Raw genomic sequence first — 22,821 nt, forward strand, 5'->3', positions numbered from 1 at the left:
TGGTGGTCTCCAGCCCTTCCAACTCCATCCTCCTAAAGGGAAAGTCCTCTCTCCCTTCCTCCCTACCTGTCCAGTCAGACAGCGAGAGCACTGCCTGAGACCCGCGGGCCACCCGGACAAACCACGGCTTCGGGACACAGGGCCGGGGAAGCGGCAGCACGGTGGCTGCTTTCCCCAGAGCCGAGCCCACACGGTGCCAGGCTCCCTCCAACCATCTGGAACTACAGGCCCAGTGCCGCAGTCAGGCTGCACCACGCTTGTTTTCCCCGAGCTGCCTTGGCAGAAGTCACCATCCTTCCTGGCGAGAGCAGAACACGTGCTCCGTTTTGTAAGAAATCAGCAAGGTGCATTCCTGGATTTGGCATGAACAGGCACATGGATAAGCAGCAGAAATGGATGAAAAAGCACAGCATTTCTCTTAGAATAATTTATTAAATACAGCATTAAAATTTGTATTTAAGAATTCAATCATTAAAAACAAAACTTCATCTCATATATATATATTCAGGGACAAAGACAATCGTTCTATCAACACCGGTGCATGTTGTGCCAGCACTGCTCAGAACGGCACCTTCTCTACTCTACCCTTAAAGCAGTTCAACACTTAAAAAAAATAAAAGAAAATAAAAAGCATTTGCAAAGAAAGAGTGCAAAGCAGGGCTTGTCCCCAGCTGCCTGCCAGGGCACGCGGAGGCTGCAGTGCTCCTAAAGGTCTGTTAGGTATTGCCCGCCCAGCGCGAGACCGATCCTCAGAGGTGCCAAGGGTCTGCAGCCCACCGCTTCGGCCGGGGCTGGGCGCCCGCGGATATCAGGTTTGTGGTTTCCTCAGCTTGGGCAGTCAATACTAAAAAAAAAAAGCTAAACAAGGAGGTTGGAGGGGGAAGCGCAGAAGAAAAAAGTGTTGGATTACATCCACCAGCTTCTCCCCCTGACCTGCCAGGTCCAGCGCAGGCGGCAAGCGCGGCGCAGCACTTGGTGTTCCCACTCACTCACTCGTTTTCGCATCCTGCTGTGGCTCCAGAGGCAGCTCGGGAGACAAGCAGTAAACCAGTCCCAGCCCGCAGAGAGAACGGTCCCTCGCCGGGCACCCTCGCACTCTTGGCTCCCGCCAGAGACACCAAGCCGAGCCTCGCGGGTCCCCAGGGAAGGGCTCCCACGGACAGGGTCCTTGGGCAGACGCAGAGGTAGCATCGGACAGATTTTGTAACTTGATTGTCGTGTAGTTCTGGCCTGCCAAAGGCAGCCGCAGCTGGGATGGAGAGGGCACCCTGCAGGGGTGGGAGGTGGGACACGGGGATCTGGTCCCCCCACTCACAGACTGACTAGCACTGTTCATCCTGGGTGCTGCGGTCCAGCAGCGAGCAAGGATGGACTGTCTCCCACAGAGCTTTTCAGGGAACAGCCTCCCATGCCGGAAAAGGCCAGGAGCTGGCTGGTGGGCACGCCGCGGGAACACCAGGCTCTCCCTCCACGTCTCGCCAGGGCCTCCTGGGCTAAAGCAAGCGCCCCAGCAAACTCCTTGCTGCCAGAGCCTGCTCTCCTCTTCCTGCATGCAGGCTGTGGTGTCGCCACTGCAAGAGGACCAGAGGCTGCTGGTCACTCACCCCACAGCACACGTATACCAAGGGCTTGTGCTTTTGGATTTTTAAGAGTCCCTGACCTTCTCTGAACCTGCTTACTCCAAGAAACCTCCTGTTTCAGCTACCCTTAGGACCTACGAGGACAAGGAGACTGACAAAACCATTTCTGGTGAGCACATGGCCCCTAAAAGGGAAGAGAAAGTCCACACAGCCCAGCCTTCACCTACAGTGGAGACACGCCAAGTCAGGAGCATTTCAGATAAGGCATCGCAGGTGCTTTGATAGTAAAGCAGTTAGTGTTGACTACAGTACTTTAAACACAGGCTGCTGCACAGGGCACCCCCGGGGCAAAACCAGTTCTCCAGCACCTGGTGCAGCAGCAGGAGACGGTTCCGTTTCCCAGACCTCTCCTACGCTCACACACAGGCTGCTCTGGCTGCCCTTTGGTTCTTTTTCCCCCTTCCCCAAAAACAGACTTAAAAAGCCCAGCCCGGGATGTGCCGTTTACCCCACCACGCAGCCAGAGAGATAAAGAGACGCCTTGTGCTGTACCAGACTTCGCAGGAGGCAGGCGAACCGTGGCGCCCGGGGGTGGGCAGCGCCAGCGGGACTCGAAGCAGGGGGGGCTAGTTGCCGTTGCTGATGCTGGAATTGGCACTGCTGCAGCTCTGCTCGTAGGATGGAGGTGCCTCTGCAGGGGAAAGAAAGAGTGAGAGCGGTTACGGGGGGCGGTTGGGAGGTTCCCTTCACGGCGGTCTGCGTAACTCGGTGCGGAGTAAAACAAACCGCCAACGCGTACACGTGCCATGCATGCAGCCTCTCTCTCTCCAGGACCCTACAACCTGCCCTGCTGAGGTACAGGGGGTCTGCGATGCTTCTTTCACAAAGCATCTTCCGCCACCGCCGGGTCACAGGTGACCCCTGCTGCGTGTGCCCCCGGCCAGGGCTGAAGTGACGCACGGAGCACCTCGTGACCCCGGTGCTACCAGACAGGTTTATTTGGATACGACTGTGCTAACAGACACCACTGCTCCCTGCCACCCTGGGATACGCGCAGAATCCAGCGGGCTGGGATTTCCCCAAGCCTTTGGGAGCCTGGACAGTCTCTCAGCTCCCGCCCCCACAGCTTGTGTCTCCAGACCAGCTGCAGGCCCACTCCACAGCAGAAGATTCCAGTTACATCATTTTCCTGGCTCTGCTCCCACCAGCCTCACCACAAGCCAAGTTTTTCTGTCAGTGGGAGGCTGAAAGCTCATGTAAGAACAGGGAGATCCTCTCCCGACAAGCGCAGAGCAGGCAGAGGTGTAGACATGGGAACAGCCGTCCAGCTCTTACAGGGGGTCTCCCCTCCGCCGGCTTTAGCCTCTGGCAATCTCGTGATCCCCTCTGACATCAGCCCCTGCAGGCTGACATCCCTACATTCCCACCCAGTACACAGCTACCAAAGAGGCTCTTGTCGTAGGAGACGTTTGCTGCCACACTCCCAGCCCGTCAGGGTCTCCGGAGCGGGCTGCTCACCGTATGGGTAGCCCCACGTGCTGTACTCCGGAGGCAGAATGAGGGAGCTGGCTGTGGGGACGGGCACCACGTTCCCCTCAGCGTAGTAAGGGACAGTGGCTCCTGTCGACAGGCAGAGCGTGGGATGGCTTGGGGAGCCTGTCTGCTCCGAGTCCACCCTTATCTCCTGGAAGCTCAGTCCTGGGGCGTAGCTGAACGGCTGCTGCTGGGAATGGCTTTTGGTGGGGATCGAGACGTTGTCCATCGGGTGATAACCGCTGGCAGCCTCCTCTTCCTCCGGGGGAGCACTGGGCACCACCGCAGTCGGGATGTGCTGGATGGACCGGGAGGGGCTCAGAGGCACCCTGTTCACAGCGATGTTACCGATGTAAATGGGGAGAGTGACCGAAACCTCTGGCGACTTCAGGGAAACCTGGAAGAGAAGGAAAAACAGTGGCATCCTCTTCATTACACACTGCGCTGGGCAGGTTCACCTGATGCAAGGGCCACCCACCCCACACAGCCACGGAGTTCAGCCATCAACGCAGAGCACAGAAGGGGCAGCAGAGTGCCCTGGAGTCCCCAGGAGCACCAAGGTACTCACCTGGATGTAGTAGTCGATATGTATGAGGCTACAGCCCTGCAGAATGGACTGGGGCAGTGCCGGAACGAGGATCTGCTCCTTCCACTCTGCATGTTTCCAGGCTTTCACTCCTGAGCCTTCCACCTCCGCGATGGTCCTCAGGTCGTAAATCCAGCGCTTGGATTTATAAGCCACTTTCTATACAGACAGGAGAGAAAAGGGCTAGCAGCATGACTGCAGATGGTCTTCTGTCTCCCTCAGAAGGGAAACCACCCAGCTGCTTTGTCAGTTAAGCACAAGTACAAACCTAACGTGCCTGTTACAGAGGAGAAACACCCATTGGTATACAACAGACTGAACTGGTGTAAGCAAGGCGTGTTCTGCCACCTCCTTCCCCAGGAAGGTAGGGAGAGAGTTAGCCAGAGCACTGGACTCCTCGCTGCCACCTCCCAGCCATACATAGCAGAGATGCACGCCGTTCTGAGAACTGCCCCAGTTTCACAGAGGCCTCAGGTGGATGGAATATCAGCATAGGCCAAAGAATCAGCCTTTTGGATGCTTACCTGGAGCAGACTGGCTACCACAGCGCCGGTGTCCCGGCCCGATTTGTTCTCTATGTCCGTGCGCAGCTGGATCGCCTGCCCCACGATGTACCCCTTCAAGTCCGAAGTGGCCGTCAAGATAATGTTGCCACTTTTCACAAGCTTGTAGTTGAACTTCTTGGTGATTGACATAGTGTTGGGCTGCTGCAAGAGAGCAGAGAGACAGATGTTGGCTCAAGAGAGTTAGAGAGCCTCCCCCAAAACACTCAGATTTGAAACAAGCAAGCAAAACCAAGCTGGTTTAAAAGGATGCAAAGAACCCACAAAACAGCACTACCACAGGCAGCAGGCCTCACCTCTCCATCCCTCCAGTTTTGCTCTCCTATTAGCCTCTTCGCTTCAGAGCAAGCTCCCCAAACCCAGGTCTCTACAACCTCCTGGTGCTATTGGCAAACACCTCTCTCTGCGTGCTGAAAAATTCCCCTAAATCTTCCAAAGCAATGTGTGGAGGAGTCAAAAATCAGTGGGAGCAGGGACTGACAGCAAGGTAGGACAGATCAGGAGCCCTTGTCCTGCTGGCATGCTGTCAAGAGTTGTCCAACCACCCAGTTATTCCCCAGACAGCACACGTGACAGGGACAAGTGCTGAAGCCTTGGCACTTCCCAGCCATGTTCCTCCTTGTTCTTACCTCGATGTCAGGGATGTCATTCAAGTTGAGAGGGCAGAGAACGTAGAAGATCTTGTTGCACTTGTAATCCTTGGAGAAGCGGGGTGTGTCTATCACAGCTTTCACCTGATGGAGGACCTTGCCAAAAGGGCCTTCAAATGATGTAGGAGCAGAGGCTGGAGTAAAGAGAGAAAAGGTTCGTAAGGTTGAGTGAGTCCAAACGTTTCTCAACTGGAAACAGTCTCTTTAAACAGCTTTCTTCTTCACCTAAAGAGTTCTGCAGGTACCTCAGAGATGGGGACACCCCCTCCAAAGAGGCCTGGTACTGAACAGTTAGGTCACTCAGAGACCTCGCTGCGACCCCCTTGCAGAAGGGACCCTCTGCAACCACAAGGTCACGAGCAGAGATCCTGTCCGAGGGCACTGCGTACAGGACGGCTGGCTGGCCACAGGCCAGGACCCTGCACACACCCAGAGCGCACGCAGGGTCCTGCTGAGACAGCTCGGACCCAGCCTGGCACCACGCAGCAGGCACCACGCAGCAGGCACCACGCAGCCTGGCACCACGCAGCCTGGCACCACGCAGCCTGGCACCACCTGCCCACGCTCCGCTGCTGGCCGTGCTGACCCTGCACTCCCTCCTTGGGCCAAGCTGCCAGCCTGCCTCTGCCACCCTGCCCAGCTCGAGGGGCTGCAAAAGCCAAGGCACACAGGAGTCTCTTCAGCCATTCCTGTGCATCATACCTGGCAGCAGGAACTGGAAGGGGAAGTTGTGCTCTCCAGCTGTCAGAACCCCTGCGGGAAACAAGATTAGAAGGTAAGTGGGACAGGCCATCACCTTGGAACAGCGTTTTTGGAGCATGATCTTCTGGAGAGAGACCGTCACCTGGGGAACAACACACAACGTGAGAAGTTTTGGGTTTAAGGTGGCAGTGCTAAGAGACACCTGGACACCCAATAAATCAGGCTGTGTTTATTCTGCTTTGTGGGATCCTTGCTGGAGGTACCAAGACTCAGGATGTGGCGAGCTCCTTTGTTGCTGCAGGATGAGGAGACAGCTTGCCCGTCAGCAATACTGGCTGACAGCAAGAGTCCTGTCCCCAGGGGACTAAGCAGATTATGTGACAGGGGGAGGTGGGGAAGAAAATCCACCCCCCCGACACCACGATCCAGGGAGGAGGCAGGGGAGGTGGTGTTTGACCTCTGTGCATCCATCACGTTAGGAAAAGCTGCACCTCTGCCCCTCGGCTCGCTCAGCCACCCCATGGGGACCCACGGACAGCCCCATCAGCGTGCATCCCGCCGCTCATCACTACCAAGGCAAGTCAGGAGCAAACTGGGAGATGTCTATTTATACACCTTGTCCTTACAGAGAGGAGCAAGATTTGCTCATTCCCATCACCCCACCCAGAACACCTCCCTGTCCCCCAAATAAAACCGGATGATGTAGGCTAAAATGCAAAACCCGGGCTGGTCACCAGGTGGAGGCACAAAGCCTTTGCTGCCAGGGCTGATGCCTCACAGAGCTGGGAGAGGTGTGGGGTGGGCAGGGACGCCCCTTCTTGGGAAGCCTTGTCCGTCAAGGTTACGGGGTAAAGCCTGGCTAATACCAATGAATCCACTAACCCAGAGCTTGTCTGCTGCTCCAAGGGTTTCCACCTTCTGTTGGGCACCATTCAACGTTGATCTTATACCCGTTATCCTTACTTTTGGAAAGCGAATCGATAAACTGGAATACATCAACTCCCCTGCGCAGGTTCTGCCCTGCAGTAATGGGACTTGCTCTGCCTGAAAGGGAGAGGGAGCAAGTCCTGTTCCTGCAATGCAGAAGCGAGGGAGATGGGAGTCCCTGAGGGTAGTGGCCACTGAATTTCCACTGAGACCTGGAGACCTTGCTGCTGTCTGACTGCAGAGCCCCAGAGGAAAACGCAAGCAGTGATTTCATATCTCCTGCTAGGAGCATGGAATTTCACAGCCTTTCCCCGACTCTTAGGGAGAGCTCACAGACCCCAGAGCTGAAGCCCCTGTTCAACATTACAGGAAGCATGATACAAGAAGTCATTTCTGCCCAGTTCACATGCACTGCCAGAAAGCTGGGCTGGACGTGAGCCTGTGAGCACTTCATGTCCATGTTTTCTACCCCCCTGCAGAAAACCAGGGTCCCAAAGGTTGCTCCCAGCACAGCGCAAGGCAGTACGCTCTCCCCCAGCATCACTCGCGGCGGATGTGGTTCAGCTCTGGGAGCCACTGCGTGACTTGGTGGCGCTGATGCAGTTTCTATACGGGTAGTCCAACCTCCAAATCAGTCACCAGATAAGAACTGCCCGCAGGTCAGGCTTGACCACCCCAACGGTTCAGACTGAGTGCCCAGACTTGCTCTGACCCACCCAGGGCAGGGAGCAACCTGCAAATCGCTCCTGCAGCTCCTGCCTATGCCAAGCTGCCCTTGAGGGCTGGAGAAGGCTGTTCCTGCTCTTCAGTCAGTGATAAGCTGCAAGACCAGCTACCCCAGGCTGAAGTCATGCCCCATTGCCGCTCACCCAGGCCAAGGGCATCGCAGCAGTGCTTGGCTCGTGGCCACCAGAACCCAGAGCTCATCCCTGCGGCGAGCAGGGAGCCAGGGAAATGCATCGAGCTCTATTCTCCACTCCATTAAGCAGAGAGATGCTGCAGGCATTTAGCAATAGCTCTTGTTTTCAGACCTGCTCCTTCCAGCCCACACTCTCTTTCCCCCAAAGGGAGAGACGCATCTTTATGTCAGCACGGAGATCATCCATGTACAAGGATGCCTGCTCGCAGGGCCCCAACTCTGGCTGAACGCCTGCGTTTCTTGCCCTTGCTACAAGCACGGACACTGCGCAGGTCGCTGGTGGAGAGGCAGCAGTGCCCTCAGCCCTGTGTCCGGCTGGGAACCCCCAGTCCCAGCTGTAGGCACCCTCAGCAGCATGGAGCGGGCATTTCGAGATGACCACTGGTGCGGAAGGGGTGTTGGAGTTCAGTCGCAGAGCTATTCCAGAGATAAGGGTTAATAAAAGAGATGAAGAAAACCAGATGATCCCGACCAAGACAGGAGAGTCCTGTGAAAGCACAGGCACAACATCCCAGAGTACCTGGCAGAGCAACAAGGTGATAAAACGGTGAGACCATAGGCAAGCTTGGGTCCTGCCTGTCTCCTGCTGTGGGCAGGAGGAGAGGCAGATATTTAGCAGTAACCCCACACGAGTTGCTCCTGTTCGCCCCTCCTGGCAGAAACTCTGTCAGCAGAGACACAGCGGAGGCTCCGTGTCCAACTTGCCTGGCATCACAAAGCCATTTTGGTCTTTTGTCATGTCTGGTGCCTTTGGCAGGTGGAAAGTTGGCAACTCCCAAGCCGAGTCCCCCCTTACAGTGGGAAGGGAGGTGGCAACTACTTTCCAACTCTCCGGCTGGCAACTCTGCTCCTAAAGGCTGAGCTTCCACTTCCAAATGCTGACTTAGTCTTGACACGATGGGGAAAATCTATGATTCCCATTGTCCCAGCCATCCCGTGAGCATGGGCAAGGCACAGGCTGGCCTGGCCCCAACACCCAGGTACCTCTCACATGGAAAACAGCAGCAAAAGCCACCCTGGCACCCTGTGAGTGACACTCGCAGTGCTCACCCGTCCCGCGCAGCCATTGCGACGGCAGGACAGGGCAACACGTGTCTCGCTAGCCACACACGTCCCTCGGAGAGATCCTCTGAGCGCGTGGTCTCGTGCACAGCACGCAGGGTGTTCTGCCTGCCCGGCTGCATACGCTGTATACCAGCATCCCAGCAGGGACACAAAGCCCATTGGAAACCACTCACTGTCCCTGTCCCTCCAGCCCTGAGAACTTCAAGTGGAATATCCAGGACATTTCATGTGCTAATTCCACCCGCATCTGACAGCTGCTGGCAGCAGGCAGAGGTGAGGTGGTTTCCTCTGACAGGGCAAATGCAACCTGCAGACACCTGGGAGAAGCAGCCCTTGCTGAAACCTCCTGAGCCGCCCCTGAACCAGGAGCTCTGCCAAAGCAAGGCACAGACCGTGCACGGGCGAGAGCGGGTCAGCAAGGGTTCAGCATCGCTCAGGGGGGCTCCAGCAGCCCCACACAGCAGGCTGCAATGCCCCTTGTCAATGCACTGCGAGGGGAAAGGGCTGTGCAACAGTCTCGCCAAGATGTTACCTCCCCATTCCCAGAAGCCTGAACAAAGGCCACAGTGTGCTCGGCCGCAAAAAAGCTTTTCTTGAAGTTTACGTGCAGCTAAAAATACCTTGAGAAAGGCATCAGGCCGCAGAGGCAGCTGGATTAGCAGCGTTCTGCTGTGGGGCCATCCCTGCAGCAGCCTTTCCTCCCGATAGGAGCCGAGCCAGCAGAGATCGGCCACCCCCGCGCAGCCTTTGGAAACATCCTCCCTAAAAATTCCTGGAGGGAAAGGAGCTGCTGCCCCAGACAACCTGGAAAAAAAAGACCCTGACAGCAGAGGCAGCAACACAACGCTACCAGCACAAGCACACAGTGACCTTGGAGATTTCCCTGAATCCAACGGAGATTTGTCTGGAAGCAAACAGACTCTGCCGTTTGCGGCTCAGCCGCTCTGCTCCTCGCTGGGATGGAGGGGGTCTTTGCTTGTAGCAGCGGACGTGGAGGAGGCCTGGGAGGACTCATCCTGTGCAGCAGGGAAAGGCCTGGATCCAGGGTCCCCAGCAGGTAACTGGGTGATGCAGCTGGGCCCAGCTTGGGCTCCCCTGTGCGATCAGAGCCTGCAAAGCATCGCCAGTGACGGGGAGCACGGCCCTGAGCCCAGCCCTGCACGACACAACAGCCCTCGGTGCTCCTGCAGCATCCCGCAGTCCTCGGGGTCACACTGATGTGCAGCGGGGGGGCAGAATTTAGTGGGTTTTCCCCAGGATTATACGGCATTCCCATGCAAAGCTTGAGCTGACCATGCCCCTGGGCCACCCAGCCGCTGGACACACCATCCCTCTCCCCGCAGACTGGTCTGCTTCGATCCACGAAGGTTTCCCCAGGCTCGCTGCAGTCGCGCCGCTGCACAACCACATGGGAAAAACACGACACCATCGTAACCGCATGTAGGAGAAACGACCACGTCCGCATTTACACTGCTAAACAACTGAACCAAGTGGAGCTTACTCTGCCACAGCGCAGGTGCTGAAAGGGTTTGGGCTCTTCTCTCAGCAGCGCAGCTTCCCTGGCCGGCGCTCAGAGGGTTGACGGGAGAGGCGGGAGCCAGAGGAAGTCACCAGCCCTTCACCGCTGTCATCCCTCCCAGGGCGAGGGGAAGCTGCCTGCCCACACCCTGCCCTGCCAGCACGGGCACAGGGGGAACCGCAGCCGGCCGACGGCTGGGAAAGGTCCTCTGGCAGCCTCTGCCCTGGCAGGTGAGAAGGGCAGGGCTGGGTTCAGGAGGACACAGCCAACCTCGCAGGAAGAAGGATGCCAGGCCCTGCCCACTGCATCCTGCCTGGGGTTCCCCGAGCAGTTCTGCGGCTCTCTGCTAATGGCCCATGCCAACAGGCCAGTCCTACAGTGCCGGTGGGGCCAGATCTGCCCGGGCCGCCTGTTCAAAGCGATGCCACCACGCAGACATCTGCCAATCACCTCCTCCCAGGTTGGCTCCCCCTGCCCCAGCATCTCCATCCCGAGGGAGCTGGAAGCCAGCAGGCAGTCCCAGCCGTCTGTCCTCAAGGCTGACCACCACCACGACAAAGCCAGAACCTCCAGGTCGGAGCCAGAGGAAAAGAAGCCGGAAGAGGGTTGGGAGATGCCTCTGTCACTGATGCGCAAACACAACAGACTCAGCCAAGCCTTATTACTCACCCCGGTGAAATCTCATGCTCTGGTGCACGGGGAGAGACAACCCAGACGTCGGAGCAGACAGCAGTCTGCAGGGCCAGGCAACGGCAGTGTGCGGCACAACACACTGCTGCCTCGCCAGGCTGTGCCCACGGCTGTGCCAGGGCTGAAAGGTGAATATTCTGTGTCTTGCTCCCTCCATCCCCCAAAGAGGACGGTGCTATTTGCTCTGTAGCCACAACCAGCAGCCTGGAAAGTGTCTGTCTCTCCACCCCAGGCACAGGAAGCTGGCAGCGGCTGAACTGGGGCTCCTGCCCTGACCTCCAGCTCTCCAGGCTGGTACCCACCAAGCAGACGGAGCGGGCCTGCTCCCTCCTGCTGCACACGCGGACGCTGGTGCTGCAGAGTGGGAACAAGCTGCGCCTTTGGAGTATGCCTGGTTTTTGGTTCTTCTAGCAGAGAAACAGCAGGCCCGGCCATATGGCAGTTTCTCTCTGGCTGCTTAGTGAGTGATGCATTAACTGTGCTGGCCAAATCATGTACTACGGAAAGCTACCTGGTGCCTGCCTGCTGGTCCCCCTACCAATGCTCATAGCAATACAGCCTTCCTTCTGCCCAAAATCAGCCCTCGTGCTCCCCTGGGGAAAGCAAGCTCCTCCGAAGGTGCCGAGTTAAACTGAACCCAGCTCTGCTGACGCACAGCTCAGGTACTTGCCTCCCAAGGTTCTCCAGGCAGAGAGCAGGAAAGCAGCAGGTTTGCATTTTGCACTTCTAGGTGGAAAAACTGGCCCCCCCGCTCTGTCCTACCAGGTACCGACTCCCCAGCTAATGGCAGAGCCATGACTCTCACTGCAGCCCTGACAGCCAGCACCCTGCTCACCCCTGTCTCTCTTCGTCGACCTTTGCAGCCCAGAAAACGGAATATGAGACATAAGCAGTAAGGTCAGAGCTGCCCCTGCTCGCAGGAGGCTGTATTGGAGGCGTCAGATGGGAGGCATTGATTTCGTCAGTGCGGGGGCACTTCAGGCAATGCTGGGCCATTGCACCTCAGGCCTGAGGACTCCACCTCAGTCACTGCTGGATTAAGCTAATACACAGGATTACAAACTGCAACAAATGAGGGTAAACGCACACATTTGCTCCTGCCATCCCTGCAGCAGACATGCGAGCCTCCGAAGGACAGCCAGAAAAGCGACCTGCTGGGAAGGATCTGGTGTTTAGCTGAGTAGTTTTGCTCAAATGAGAGCTCCCCAGCTACCGGCAGCACTTCAGTGGAGCAGAGCTGCTGTACGGGCAGGATGGGAGCTCAGTCCCAGCAGGCTCCAAGCTCCCGTTGGAAGCAGCAACTCGCTCACGCCAGATTTGTATGCACGCACACAGGGCAGGAACAACCTCCAGCACCCCAGTACAGTTAATGCTGAGATAAACCTTTCTGTAGTACAGGAGGTACAGGCTGAGGAAGAAAACATAGCAGAAAGCCAAACACTAAGGCTAGAGCTCTACCACTTAAAAATGTCTGTCAGCAGTTTTCAGTCACATTTTCAATGAATTAGCAGGATCTGGCGGTACGGCAATGCTGCAGAAATCCTCTGAGGATTAACACAGATCTATTGAGGCAAGAAATTGGGAAGTGAGGAAGCTGCTATCACCCAAAGCAATTGCAGCTCCTTCCACGTGCTTTTCCTGGGCCGAACCTGCAGTTACAGCTCTGATCCCAGCAGCACAGCGTGGCCGGGAGCTGGCACCAGCACATCCTTCATGGCTCACCACTGCCCATGGGCACCCTCCTGCTCTCACCTGGCCAGAGGCTGTCCAGGAGCATCACCCACTCCTTGGCCACCTCCTGCTTGCAGAGCGATTCCTGAGCACAGAACAATAGACCCAAATCTCTTGATGCCTGCTTAGTTGCTTCGCTCATCTTTTTAAATTCAGCTGGAAGACAGGATCGACGCCCTGTGCCGACTGTTGGTCATGAAGGTGTTGTGCCAGGCTGGCAGAGAACCACCCCAGGGAAGAGGTGATGAGCAGCTGCCCCTTTTTAGCTCTTTGTGCAAACAATCTGCCAGCAAAGGAAGTGCGTGGAGCAGCCAGGAATTCCCTGCAGTGCCTTCTAGCTAACTAACAAGCTGCCAAATGTAAGGTCAGCTGGAAATTACAGCCAGCTCCCTGCACGGGTTCAACCCAGGCACAAGCAGGATTTAGTGGGAATAAAAAAGTCCACCTTTGCACGCACAAGCCATCCACAGGGCAAGAGCTGCGTGTGCAGTCAGAGAGAGAGTGTGTCCAAAGACAACAGCCCCGTTGGGTACAGGCACAGGGCAGACTGGCTCCTCCCTGGCTGAATACAGCCAGAGCTGCAGCAGTGGAGGGGAAGAGGAGTGGGAGGCCTCCGCAGAGCTGAATCGCTCCATTATATTGGATCAAGAGAAGCATCTCTGTCTGAGAGCGCTGGGTACAAGCGGTGCTATTTCGTACTCCATTTCCTACACCACTGGCACCTAGAGAAACCCAACACCCCCTCACTCACACGGTTCCTCCCGCCCCTACGGGATTTCTTTGCAAAAAGAGGACCCATCAAAAAACAGCACCAGGAGCGAGTGTCCAAGTTAAATCCAGGCCAAGCGGGAAAAGCAAATCCTGCCGTGATCTCCCCTCCAGACGGCAAATATTGAGCCTCCCAAGAGCTGCCCATGGGCTGAGGGACCTCCCCGGCACTCACCGTGCCCTCCAGGAAACGCAGCAGCGAGAGGCCCCAGACGGGCTGCTACGCTCGCGCTTCCAGCAGCTGTCACCTAACGAGCCCGAGTTCGTTAAACCGCTGGCCTGGGTGTTACTGCCACGGCTACAGCATAACCCGGCACAACCCCAGCAGTTCATGGGTGCCTGCTGTCTCCATCCTGCTGCTCAGCCCTGGCCATTCCCAGTGAGAGGCTTTCCAGGAGCGTGGATACCGCACTGCTGGAGTGGGGACCAGCACCGCGCCAGCACAGACACAATCAGGGTCCTCTGTGGCAAAAACACAGGCCACCAACCCACGGATGCTCCAGCAGGAAAGCTGAGCCCTCAGCACCCTGGATGCTGCTCCAAGGAGGGGTGAGAGGGAAATTAAGGATGAGACCAGTGCCTTAAATAAGTGACTTGCACTACAAAGTGGGTGCCTGGGCTATTTCAGAGCCTGCCTCCTTTCTCACACAATGTACACCCTCAAACACGGTGGGTAGCACAAGCAACAGCTGATGCTACAGAGGACGAGCTGCCCCCTCACTTACTTCAGTGTGAAGGTCTGTGGGTGGAAAAGCATGGAGCCACTCTTAGATGTTTAAGGAGCAATCTAAGCCCTGGCAGTTTTGCAAACCTCCTCTCCCCTTCCCCCCATGTCCTCAAAGAGCACAGCTCGCTGTTTTTGAAAGTTACTGCTCCGGATGTGGGAAGGGAGAGCCCGAGGCAGGTTGTTTTTCAGGCTCAGTCTGCCTCCCCACACTGTCCCCCCCAGGTGCCAGCACTGCTGCAGCCCCACTGGAGCAGGAGCTGCCTGCCAGGATGGGGACACGTTGGCTGCATGGCCCTGGGGATACCTGAGACCCCTCTCAATTCAAGCTGATGTACAAGAGGGCTGGGGATGGTGCCAGTGGGAGCCTGGCATCACCCTCTCCCCCAGTTCTGCCCGAGGGCACAGCCTGGCTGCCCGCTCCCCCCCAGGCAGGGACACACTGCTCCCCCTTGCCTTGGTTTTGTTTTTAATGCACAGGTTCCAAAGGGAGAGGTAACAGCATTGCTGTAAGGGAAGGGAATGCAGGAACAGGAGAGTCCTCGAAGGCAGAAGCAAATTCCTCCCCTTCCTCTGTTCATTGTCCATTTGTGCTGCTAGGAGGGGACCTCCCCCCTCTGCAGACAAGATGCTCTGGCAGCACTGCAGAAAGGCAGCCCTCGACCCGCAGGGCTCCTGCTGTTTGCTTTTCAGGGCGTGAGAAGGAAGGGTGGATGCAGCCAGCCCTCACCGGAAGGAACAGGCATGTACTCACCCCAGGGGGTTCTGCAGGTTGTCACACACATGGCAGGACCATCCCATCCGCCATCGTGGTATCTGTCCCCTGCTGCAGCCACCTTTGCTCGTGGTGCTCACTGCTTGTTGCCTGTGGCTGTCTGGCACTGGCCAGGCAACGAGTCACGTGCTGGCAGCCAGGCTGGCCCCACACTCCTTCAGGAATCCTTGCTCGGGAATGCTTCCAACCCCCCTAACTCACCCGCACGCTGGGCTCCTGCCATCACCCATCAGCAAGCCTGGCACAACTCAATGTCCATGTCCCAAGAGCCGGGAGCGCAAGCCTGCCTCAGTTTCCCCACCCAGCCAGGTGTCAGACCTGCAAGGGGGCACCCCTGGGAGCACCCATGAGCTGTGGGTGCATCTCCCAAGAGTCACATGTGCAGAGCAGGCACCAAGAGACGGTCCATCTGTCTGAAGCTCCTTCACGCTCCGTTCAGGAAAGGCTGGAGCAGCTGAGAGCTATTCCTGGGGAGCCTAAAAACACCACGCCTGAGTCAGCACCAAGGCCCTGCCCTGCCGCTCACGTCCGTGAGGCCACTGCACGACTGCCCTAGCAGTCCCTGTCACTGCCTCGCCGCAGGGCTGTCCGTGCCAGGATGCCGTGCTGCCCGCAGCCCCCTCGGAGCAGGCAGGCAGGCAGGCAGAGACAGGCACGTGCGGAGGCAGAGTCACGGAGAGGCAGCCCAGCTTCCCCACTGCTCTGCCAGCCCGGACATGCATCAATGTCACGGCGAGGACTGCGACAGCGGACAGTTATCTCGCTTCCCCGCTCCGCAGGCTGGAGCAATGCCAGCCCCCAGGGCTTTTGTTCCCACATCCGCACTGGCCAGCGCAGCAATCGCACAGGACTGTTTCAAAGCCGTCTCTGGAGAAGGATTCGGGTCCATAGACACCATCGACACTGCCCTCTCCCACCACGTCCCAGCGCTCGCTCCCCTGCCTCCTCAGGGCATGGGAAGAAGGAATGGGACAAACATGGCAAGTCCAGGACAGTAACTGTTGAGCTTGTACTGGTCGCACAGAGAGCAAATGCCCCACGAGCACTGCCCTGGGCCGCATCCCATGCACTGGGACTGCCTGCCCTCCCTGTATCTGCTTCCCTGCAGCTGGGAGCCAGAGGCTGAGAGCTCCCAGCAGTTGCATCCACTCTGGCACAAAAAGAGCACAGGTCAGCGACTGCAAGTACCTGGCATGCTGCTCCGGACTGCTGGCTGATAGCTGGGACCAGGCTTTTCCCCAGAACTGCGCTGTAGCCTTGCAAGACGGGACAGGAACGACACTACAACACCCCAGCTTGCGAGCACAGGACTCCACCGTTCTAAAGGATTTTCCTCGCAATTCATTACCCCTCTGACAAGTCATGCACTACCATTTCTTGCCTCGCCTGCCTGGAACTGCGGTAGCTCTGGTAGACTCCAGCTGGCCCGTTTCGTCCCGACTGCACCCCAGGCACGCAGCTGGGCAGCTGCCAGCTCCACGGTCGGCTCCAGCACAGCGTGGGCAGCCCTGCCCTGCCCCCCCAGCGCCGGGCACCCGCTCAAGTCTCAGGCTGGCAGAGTCTGCAATACCGTCAGGTGACAGATAGCAGCACTGCACTGGGCGATACAGAAGAGTCTGGGTCCCAGAGAATTGAGAGCCAAAAGTCTAGGGCTTTCCATGAACAGTTTAAGAGCTGGCAATACCAAATTTTGCCCATCTTTGGAATTCAGGCCTTCAAAGAGGACACTTGAGAGCCATGGAAGCATCTAGCCATCAATGCATCTTCCTTCCATCCTTCCCAGTCCACACTAGTCCTAGTTGTCAAGGGGATGGCTCCCAAGGACAACCTCACAAGAGCCAACTACCGAAGCAGCTATCAAAATCTCCTAGGGGCTGCAAAAACCAGCAAAAAACACACCCACCTTTTCCCACTCCTACCTCCTGGCTGGCTTTTGCCACTGCCCAGCTTTACCAGGACAAAACCAACCACAATATCACAGCCCTCCGTTGCATCAGTAAATATTAGGATCAAAAGTTGGAAGGTGTTTTTTTCACTGCAGTTGCAGGTTTAAACCTTTCCAGGAATCCAAAAACATTCGCAGCCTCCAGATCCCAACTCATCTAAGCTCAATAGCCTGCAGCACCTTATAAAGCCTCTGGAATTTTGCTACCCTGACGTTCACAGCTGGGCGCTCTGGCTGTGCTCAGCGCCGCATCCAAAAAATCAAGCAGGAACATTTCTCCCTGCCCTCCCAGACAGTTTACCTCCAACTGCAGCCCCTGGGCTATGAGCCAAGCCAAGGGGTGAGCCAGCCAGCTGTCTCCCTTCTCCGGGACCTGAGAGCAAGCAGCACTCTCTCCAGTTGCTGTGAGGATGAGGTCAGTCTCCCCTCGACACTAAAAGCTCTGCTTGAAAAAATGCTGAGCTAGCAGAAACTGCCACTTCAGTTTCACCCATTTCCTGGTATTAGATAAAAAAGCCCCAGGGAGCCGAGCTCCTGCTAGCCTGGACTTTTGCCACGTTACAGTTACTGCACAGCCACTGCCTTCAGCAGGTGAACACCGGCATGTCTTCATTTCAACAGAAGCCAGGGCACAGCATGAATTATTTGTGGTAAGGCTGACCTATTTAGCAGCAGAAAGACAGCATTAATTCGAGCCCAGATTCCCCAGAGGCTGCTGGTGTCACTTTACCCCACAGCATAATAGAACCCCGTCACTATCTCTGGGCATCTCGGCTTGCAGGGGAGCGTGGTGGTAGCTGTCCTAGCCCTGCCATGCTCCCACCATGTCTTCTGGAGGACAAGTGACACCTCCACATCCCTTTCAGCGCAGGCTTCTGCTGGCCTGCAACTGGCTCCTACTGACCAGCTCTGATCAGTGTTTTGTGACTGCCCTAGACACACACAGAGGAAGCGGAGCAGAGGGAACCCACAGGGCCTTGAAACAGCAGAGAAATCGCTGCTGGCAGCTCCATTTCAGGCAGACCAGAGCCAGAGGATATGCAAGCACTGTTTGCAGGGTGGCTGCCAAGTCCTGCAGCTATTCAGGATGCCTCTCTGCACAGCTCCTTCTTAGCTCTTGGCTCCCATCCTCTGTGCACAGGCCAAGGCAGCCCACAAAGGGGTATTTCACATCGAGAAGATGCTGAAGTCTTGGTGATACATTTCTGTAAACCAGCTCAGAATCACAGATCACCACATCTTTGTGGACCATACCTTTGTCTGCCAGAGACAGCGTGCTGTTGAAGTACTGCTCCTCCACCGTCCACGCTGTGTCATTGATCTTGTTAGACACCCCGCAGGATCCAACGCAGCTCACCTTGATGGCTGTAGAGAGAAAGCACACACGTAAGTGCTGGGAGAAGGCAAAGCCTGGGGTTCAGACTTGCGTCAGGTACTGTATGTGGACCTGTGCAGGAGCAGTGCCTCACGAAAAGAGACACAGGGTGGAAAAATGGAGCAAAGGAATCAGGTCATGCTTTCATTTCAGAAGCATGTTTTCTCCTAACTCTCAGCTCCCTGTACCCCAGCGCTATTCCCAGATGTTATCACCTTTGAAGTCCTGGAGCTGGCGCCGTGAAAGCTGGCCTCCTTGCACTGTGAAAGCCCTTAGCAGCAGCGATTTCAGCTCTCTGAGAGGTAACCCTCTCACTAGTTTTCACCCAAATGAAGCAACATCCCCTCCCAATATATGCATCAGCCTCAGCACTCGGGCTGACAGCAGAGACCTTTGGGGCAGCAATGCTCTCCTATGCACTCGGGCGTCCTGTCCAGACCGGGATGAGCGCACAAGGGCTCTGCTCTCCCACCCCACAAGGAGCTGGGCATCCCAACGAGCATCCTGCCATCCCTGGGAGGAGAGACATATTAGGCACAAGCCCGTTAGCCAGCTAACCAAGGCATACAGCCCTGTCTGCAGCAGCAGCAGAGAGCTGGACCCCCCAGTGCAGCCCGTGTTCAGCTTGGCTGCTGCTCTCGTTCACAGCCCACCCCCTCTCACAGGGCAGCCCAAGCCCCTGGGAACCTGCTCCCATCTCCTGGGGTTGGTCCCTACTCCAAAAGGACTGCAGCAGAAGCACTTTGCCCATTAACGTGTGTCCTGCATCAGGACCTCCAATCACGTTGATAAGCAGGTTGCTTCTGAACAGCCAGACACCACTTCAAGCGAGCATCTTCCTCCTCTTGTTAGAGACACAGGGCTCACAGCACAGCCCCACAGCAAGGCCTGGAAGCATCCAAGATGCCATCTGACCCTCCCAAGGCAAGGAGAATAATCTGAGCTATGTTTCTGCCCTACCCTGGGAAAGTCACCCCAGAGCTCACCCTGCAGCTTGGCTTTCAGATGAGTTATGCGGCTTTCAGGAGAGACACCCAGAAGACATTTTCAGTTAGTCCTGGCCAACTCACAGCAGGTTGAAATCAAGCTCTGATGTTGACCACAGAGACAGACAAACACGACAGACTGGCCTTGCTGCACAGCAGCAGTCGATCTGCGGTGCTACTCCCATGCAGGCAGACCCATCGCGGCACAAACCAGGCCTTCAGGGTTGTCCCAGCCTGAACATCTCCTGTCCTGATTCTCACCAGGTTTTGCAACAGCTTTAATGGATCTCCCAGAAATCCCTCACTGGAATCGCCAGGTGAATAGCTGTGCTGGCAGGAAGGTGGCAGAACTGCCAGACAGACTCTCTCCCCATTTCACCCATCTGCTCCCTGTACTCAAGCTGTGTCTCACAGGCAGCATCTCCCTGGGAGGCAGGTGGCCAATTTGTGTTGGCTTAAGAGCTCTTCCCAAGCCTTCTCAGCCATGCTGATCTCGCCACCTCCACCCACCTACCCAAACACTGAGGCTGCAAGTGATGCCGCTCGCTACCACCCAACCAGCTCTCCAGAGCACCTGCCTGGCCAGCGTGACCTCGTCCTCCACGCTGACTCAAGACAGGGTGCAAAGAAACCCAAACCCAGCCCTCTCTGCAGGGGGAACGCATCGTTCTTACCCCAACCCCCTTACCGGTGCTTTGCTACGTGCATTCAGGTGGAATGGGCTCCTCAAGGGCTCTAATCCCAAAACACAGAACCACCTCCCCCATCAGGTCTCCTGCCGTAGCTCCACAGCCTGATCACGGCTTTGAACGCCAGAGCCTGTTGCAGCCGAAGTGCTGTTTTATACTCAAGGGTAAAGGATAAGCAGCGCCAAATGCCAACTCTCATTAACCAAACACGAGTACAGCAGCAAGGCCGACACATCAGATCGCTTGTTTGTGCCCGTGATGTGCATCAGCACTTCCGAGGCAGGGGAAGAACCGGAGAGCGTGGCACACGACGGGAGCTGCCCAGGCCACCGCACACCTGGTCTGAGCTGACGTGGGTCCCCTCCCACAGCAAACCATCACACTGAGCCCCCCTGCACACCCCCCTAGGTGACATCCAAGCCTCTCTTTTGCCAGACAGCAGAGCCAAAATCACGTAGGGCTTTCAGCATCAGAGCAGGAGTGGTTTTAGCAGGATGGCATCCTGTGTACCCACACGCTGGTACCAGCTCTCATGCTCCCACCTCGGACGTACCACCGCACCTCCAGGCTCACAGCGAGCCTGTCCCACTCCAAGTTATCCCAGATAACCTGCATGGCTTAAGCCAAATCAAGCCCAGCTTCAACCACTCCACTCCCACATTTTCACATGGGAGAGGCGAGCGAGAAAAGCTCAACCAAGAACTGGAGAACATTCACATCCTTCAGGAGCACCAGCCCCGGAGCAGGCTCCCCCTCAGCTCCCTTTGCCACGGAAGTTTGTAGATCGTCGCCATCTGTCGCAGCGCCCAGGCGGGATGGCGGGCTGCAATTCCAGCCCGCTTGCTGCATTGCGGCGCTGAGGCACTCCTGCTCCTGGGAGGCAGGTGGGTGGGCGCCTTCAGGCACAGACACGTTACGGCCCATCTCCCTTCCCACGGCAGGCAGACTCAGCAACCAAAGGCAGTGGGTTTGCAGCCTGACACTCAGAGCCAACCCATGGCTGGGGGACCCCCAACCCACCATCAGGGCTGAAGTCCGACCGCATCTGAAAGTGCTGCTGCAGCTGATGAGTTCTCCATGGTGGGCACAGGAACTGTCAGCTCCAAGGCTTCCCAATTAACCATCGACATCCCAAACCAGTGTGGTCGCTGCCAGCCTGTCCTATAGGGGAGGGATGGTCCCTGGATGGGAGAGCTCTGGGGCTCTCAGGGGTCCTGTGTACCCACCCAGGGCAGCCCTCTCCGGCCACGTCCCCGACCATCACACACCCTGGGGCTGCCATTCCAGGTGCACAAGGGCAACCGAAGGGGCAGAAAGCAACCCGTCAAGCTGAAAAGCTTGAAGGCAATTTCACAGCGATGGAGGAACTGTCCTCTACGCTCCCCAAAGCTGCCAGCATTTGTTACCAGGCACACCAAGTCACCAGATGTAGGACAAGCCTTGGAGTGTTCAGGTGGCAGAGGATTTGCTATGGAGCATCTTCTCCAACCTACTCCAGAAACACGAGCTCCCCACACCTCACTGAGTGAGAAACAGGACGGATGACAGCTCTGGCTGAGCACACAGATCGCCCCACAGCTGAGAACAGGGCTGTGGCTGGATCCAGAGATCGCATGTCCCAGCTCCTGGCAGCACCAGCAGAACCCGAGGCCTCCCTCTCCCCCCGGATGGGCAGTGCTGGGGGCAGCAGGTCCAGGGCAGACAGACAGCCCCCCCACTTCATCCCCACAGCCACTGAACAAGCCCCAGCAGGAAAGCCTGGCAGCTGCGGGGCTCTCTTCCCCCCAGGTTATCTAAGAGGTTCCAGAGGCACCCGGTTGACAGGTCAAACCATTTCTCTTATTCCTAACCAGGTTCTGGAGCAGCTAACCATGAAATCAGCCTCTCCACAAGCATCCCATCGCAGAGGGAGATGCCGGGGGCTTGCCAGCTGTCATGTACAGGCTCCTGGAGGAGGAGGGTCCGGGGGCAGCCGACAGGCACAGCTCGGGCACGTGGTGCTGCAAGGTACCAACGGCGTCGGCGGGACAGGCCTGGCAAACCAGCACCATCAGCGCTGCTGCGACTGGGGCCAGCTGAGGTGCAAAGCTTGTCAGCCCGACTGTCAGGGAGCAAAACGCACACTCTGAGCCTTTCCAAGGAAACCTCTGTGCCAAGCTGCAGACAGAGCAAACAAGAAAAGTTTCTACATTACAACAGGCCAGTTCCGGTTATTAAAAATGCCTCTGGAATCCAGTGCTACCAGTGGTCCAAGTTACCAACTCCTGCTCCCTGTTTACACAGGCTGCTTTGAATAAATACACAGGAAAAAGCCGCCCAAAAACTGTAAGGAAAGTGGAAGGGGGAGGCAAAAAGCAGCAAGCAGAGAAAAAATGAATTAGGAAGCCATGCAGAAGACAAGAGCCCTTCACCCCTGCAGTCCTTCGGGATTCAGGGAAGCATGCAGCTCCGCATCCAGATGGTCACCTCTTTAGCAGTGCACTACAGCACGTGCCAAATGCTGGAAATAAAAGGAGACAGCTCAGCCATATCCATCCCTGCACGAAGTAAAAATAGAGATGCCGGGAGCTGGGCACGTCTGCCTTCTTCCACGGTGATTTAAGGAGAGCAGCCATAGGCTTCAAATTACTTTTTCTGGTGACCCAGTGAGATGCCCTCTTCGGCGGAGCTGGCATCACACCCTGGGCAAGAGGAAAGCAGAGGACACACCACCACTCCCTTGCCAGTGGCAGACTGTACTTCCAAAACCCAGTCACATGCTGAGCAAGCCGAGACTCACCAGCCACCCTGCACTTCGCAGCAGCAGGGCCAGCCCCAGTCCCAAGTGACAGCTCCAGCTTCATGTCACACACCTGCTGCAACAGGTACGGAAGAGACAGCTGTCGAGGGAAGGGGATGCCGACAGCTTGGTTAGTTTGGGTTTTCTGGGGCGGGGAGGGGAAGCAGACAAGATGGATGGCAAAGCCACACTGTGTGTCTGCAGTGGCCGCATACAGCTCAAGGGACTGGGGCACAGACTCCTAATGGGCTTGGAGGGTACCCAGGACTGAAATACCCTTTGGAAAACTTGTACATGCCTGGATCCAGATAATGG

The 22,821-nt window shown here is 56.8% G+C and overlaps 1 protein-coding gene across 1 annotated transcript; it reads right to left on the minus strand.

The window, feature by feature from the left end:
- Window positions 1-1,520: 1,520 nt before the first annotated feature.
- On the minus strand, window positions 1,521-20,342 carry ARRDC1 (arrestin domain containing 1). Its single transcript, XM_010155386.1, has 8 exons — window positions 20,270-20,342; window positions 17,932-18,042; window positions 5,615-5,665; window positions 4,892-5,046; window positions 4,224-4,406; window positions 3,682-3,858; window positions 3,099-3,510; window positions 1,521-2,271 (listed from the first exon to the last, which is right to left on the minus strand). The coding sequence occupies exons 1-8, from the start codon at window positions 20,340-20,342 to the stop codon at window positions 2,207-2,209; spliced, it is 1,227 nt and encodes a 408-aa protein (XP_010153688.1). The 3' UTR covers window positions 1,521-2,206.
- Between the last annotated feature and the right edge of the window lie 2,479 nt (window positions 20,343-22,821).

The sequence above is a fragment of the Eurypyga helias genome, unplaced genomic scaffold (assembly GCF_000690775.1).
Source record: "Eurypyga helias isolate BGI_N326 unplaced genomic scaffold, ASM69077v1 scaffold24477, whole genome shotgun sequence".
Lineage (NCBI taxonomy): Eukaryota > Metazoa > Chordata > Aves > Eurypygiformes > Eurypygidae > Eurypyga > Eurypyga helias.

Bases quoted from the DNA above. Each gene is read 5' to 3' on its own strand.
- ARRDC1 (XM_010155386.1), bottom strand. From the start codon at position 20,342: ATGCAGGTTATCTGGGATAACTTGGAGTGGGACAGGCTCGCTGTGAGC. The intron at 18,043-20,269 runs GTGGGAGCATGA...TTCTCTCTACAG, and splicing joins GGTGCGGTGGTACGTCCGAG to CCATCAAGGTGAGCTGCGTT. The intron at 4,407-4,891 runs GTAAGAACAAGG...GCTCTCTTGCAG, and splicing joins ATGACATCCCTGACATCGAG to CAGCCCAACACTATGTCAAT.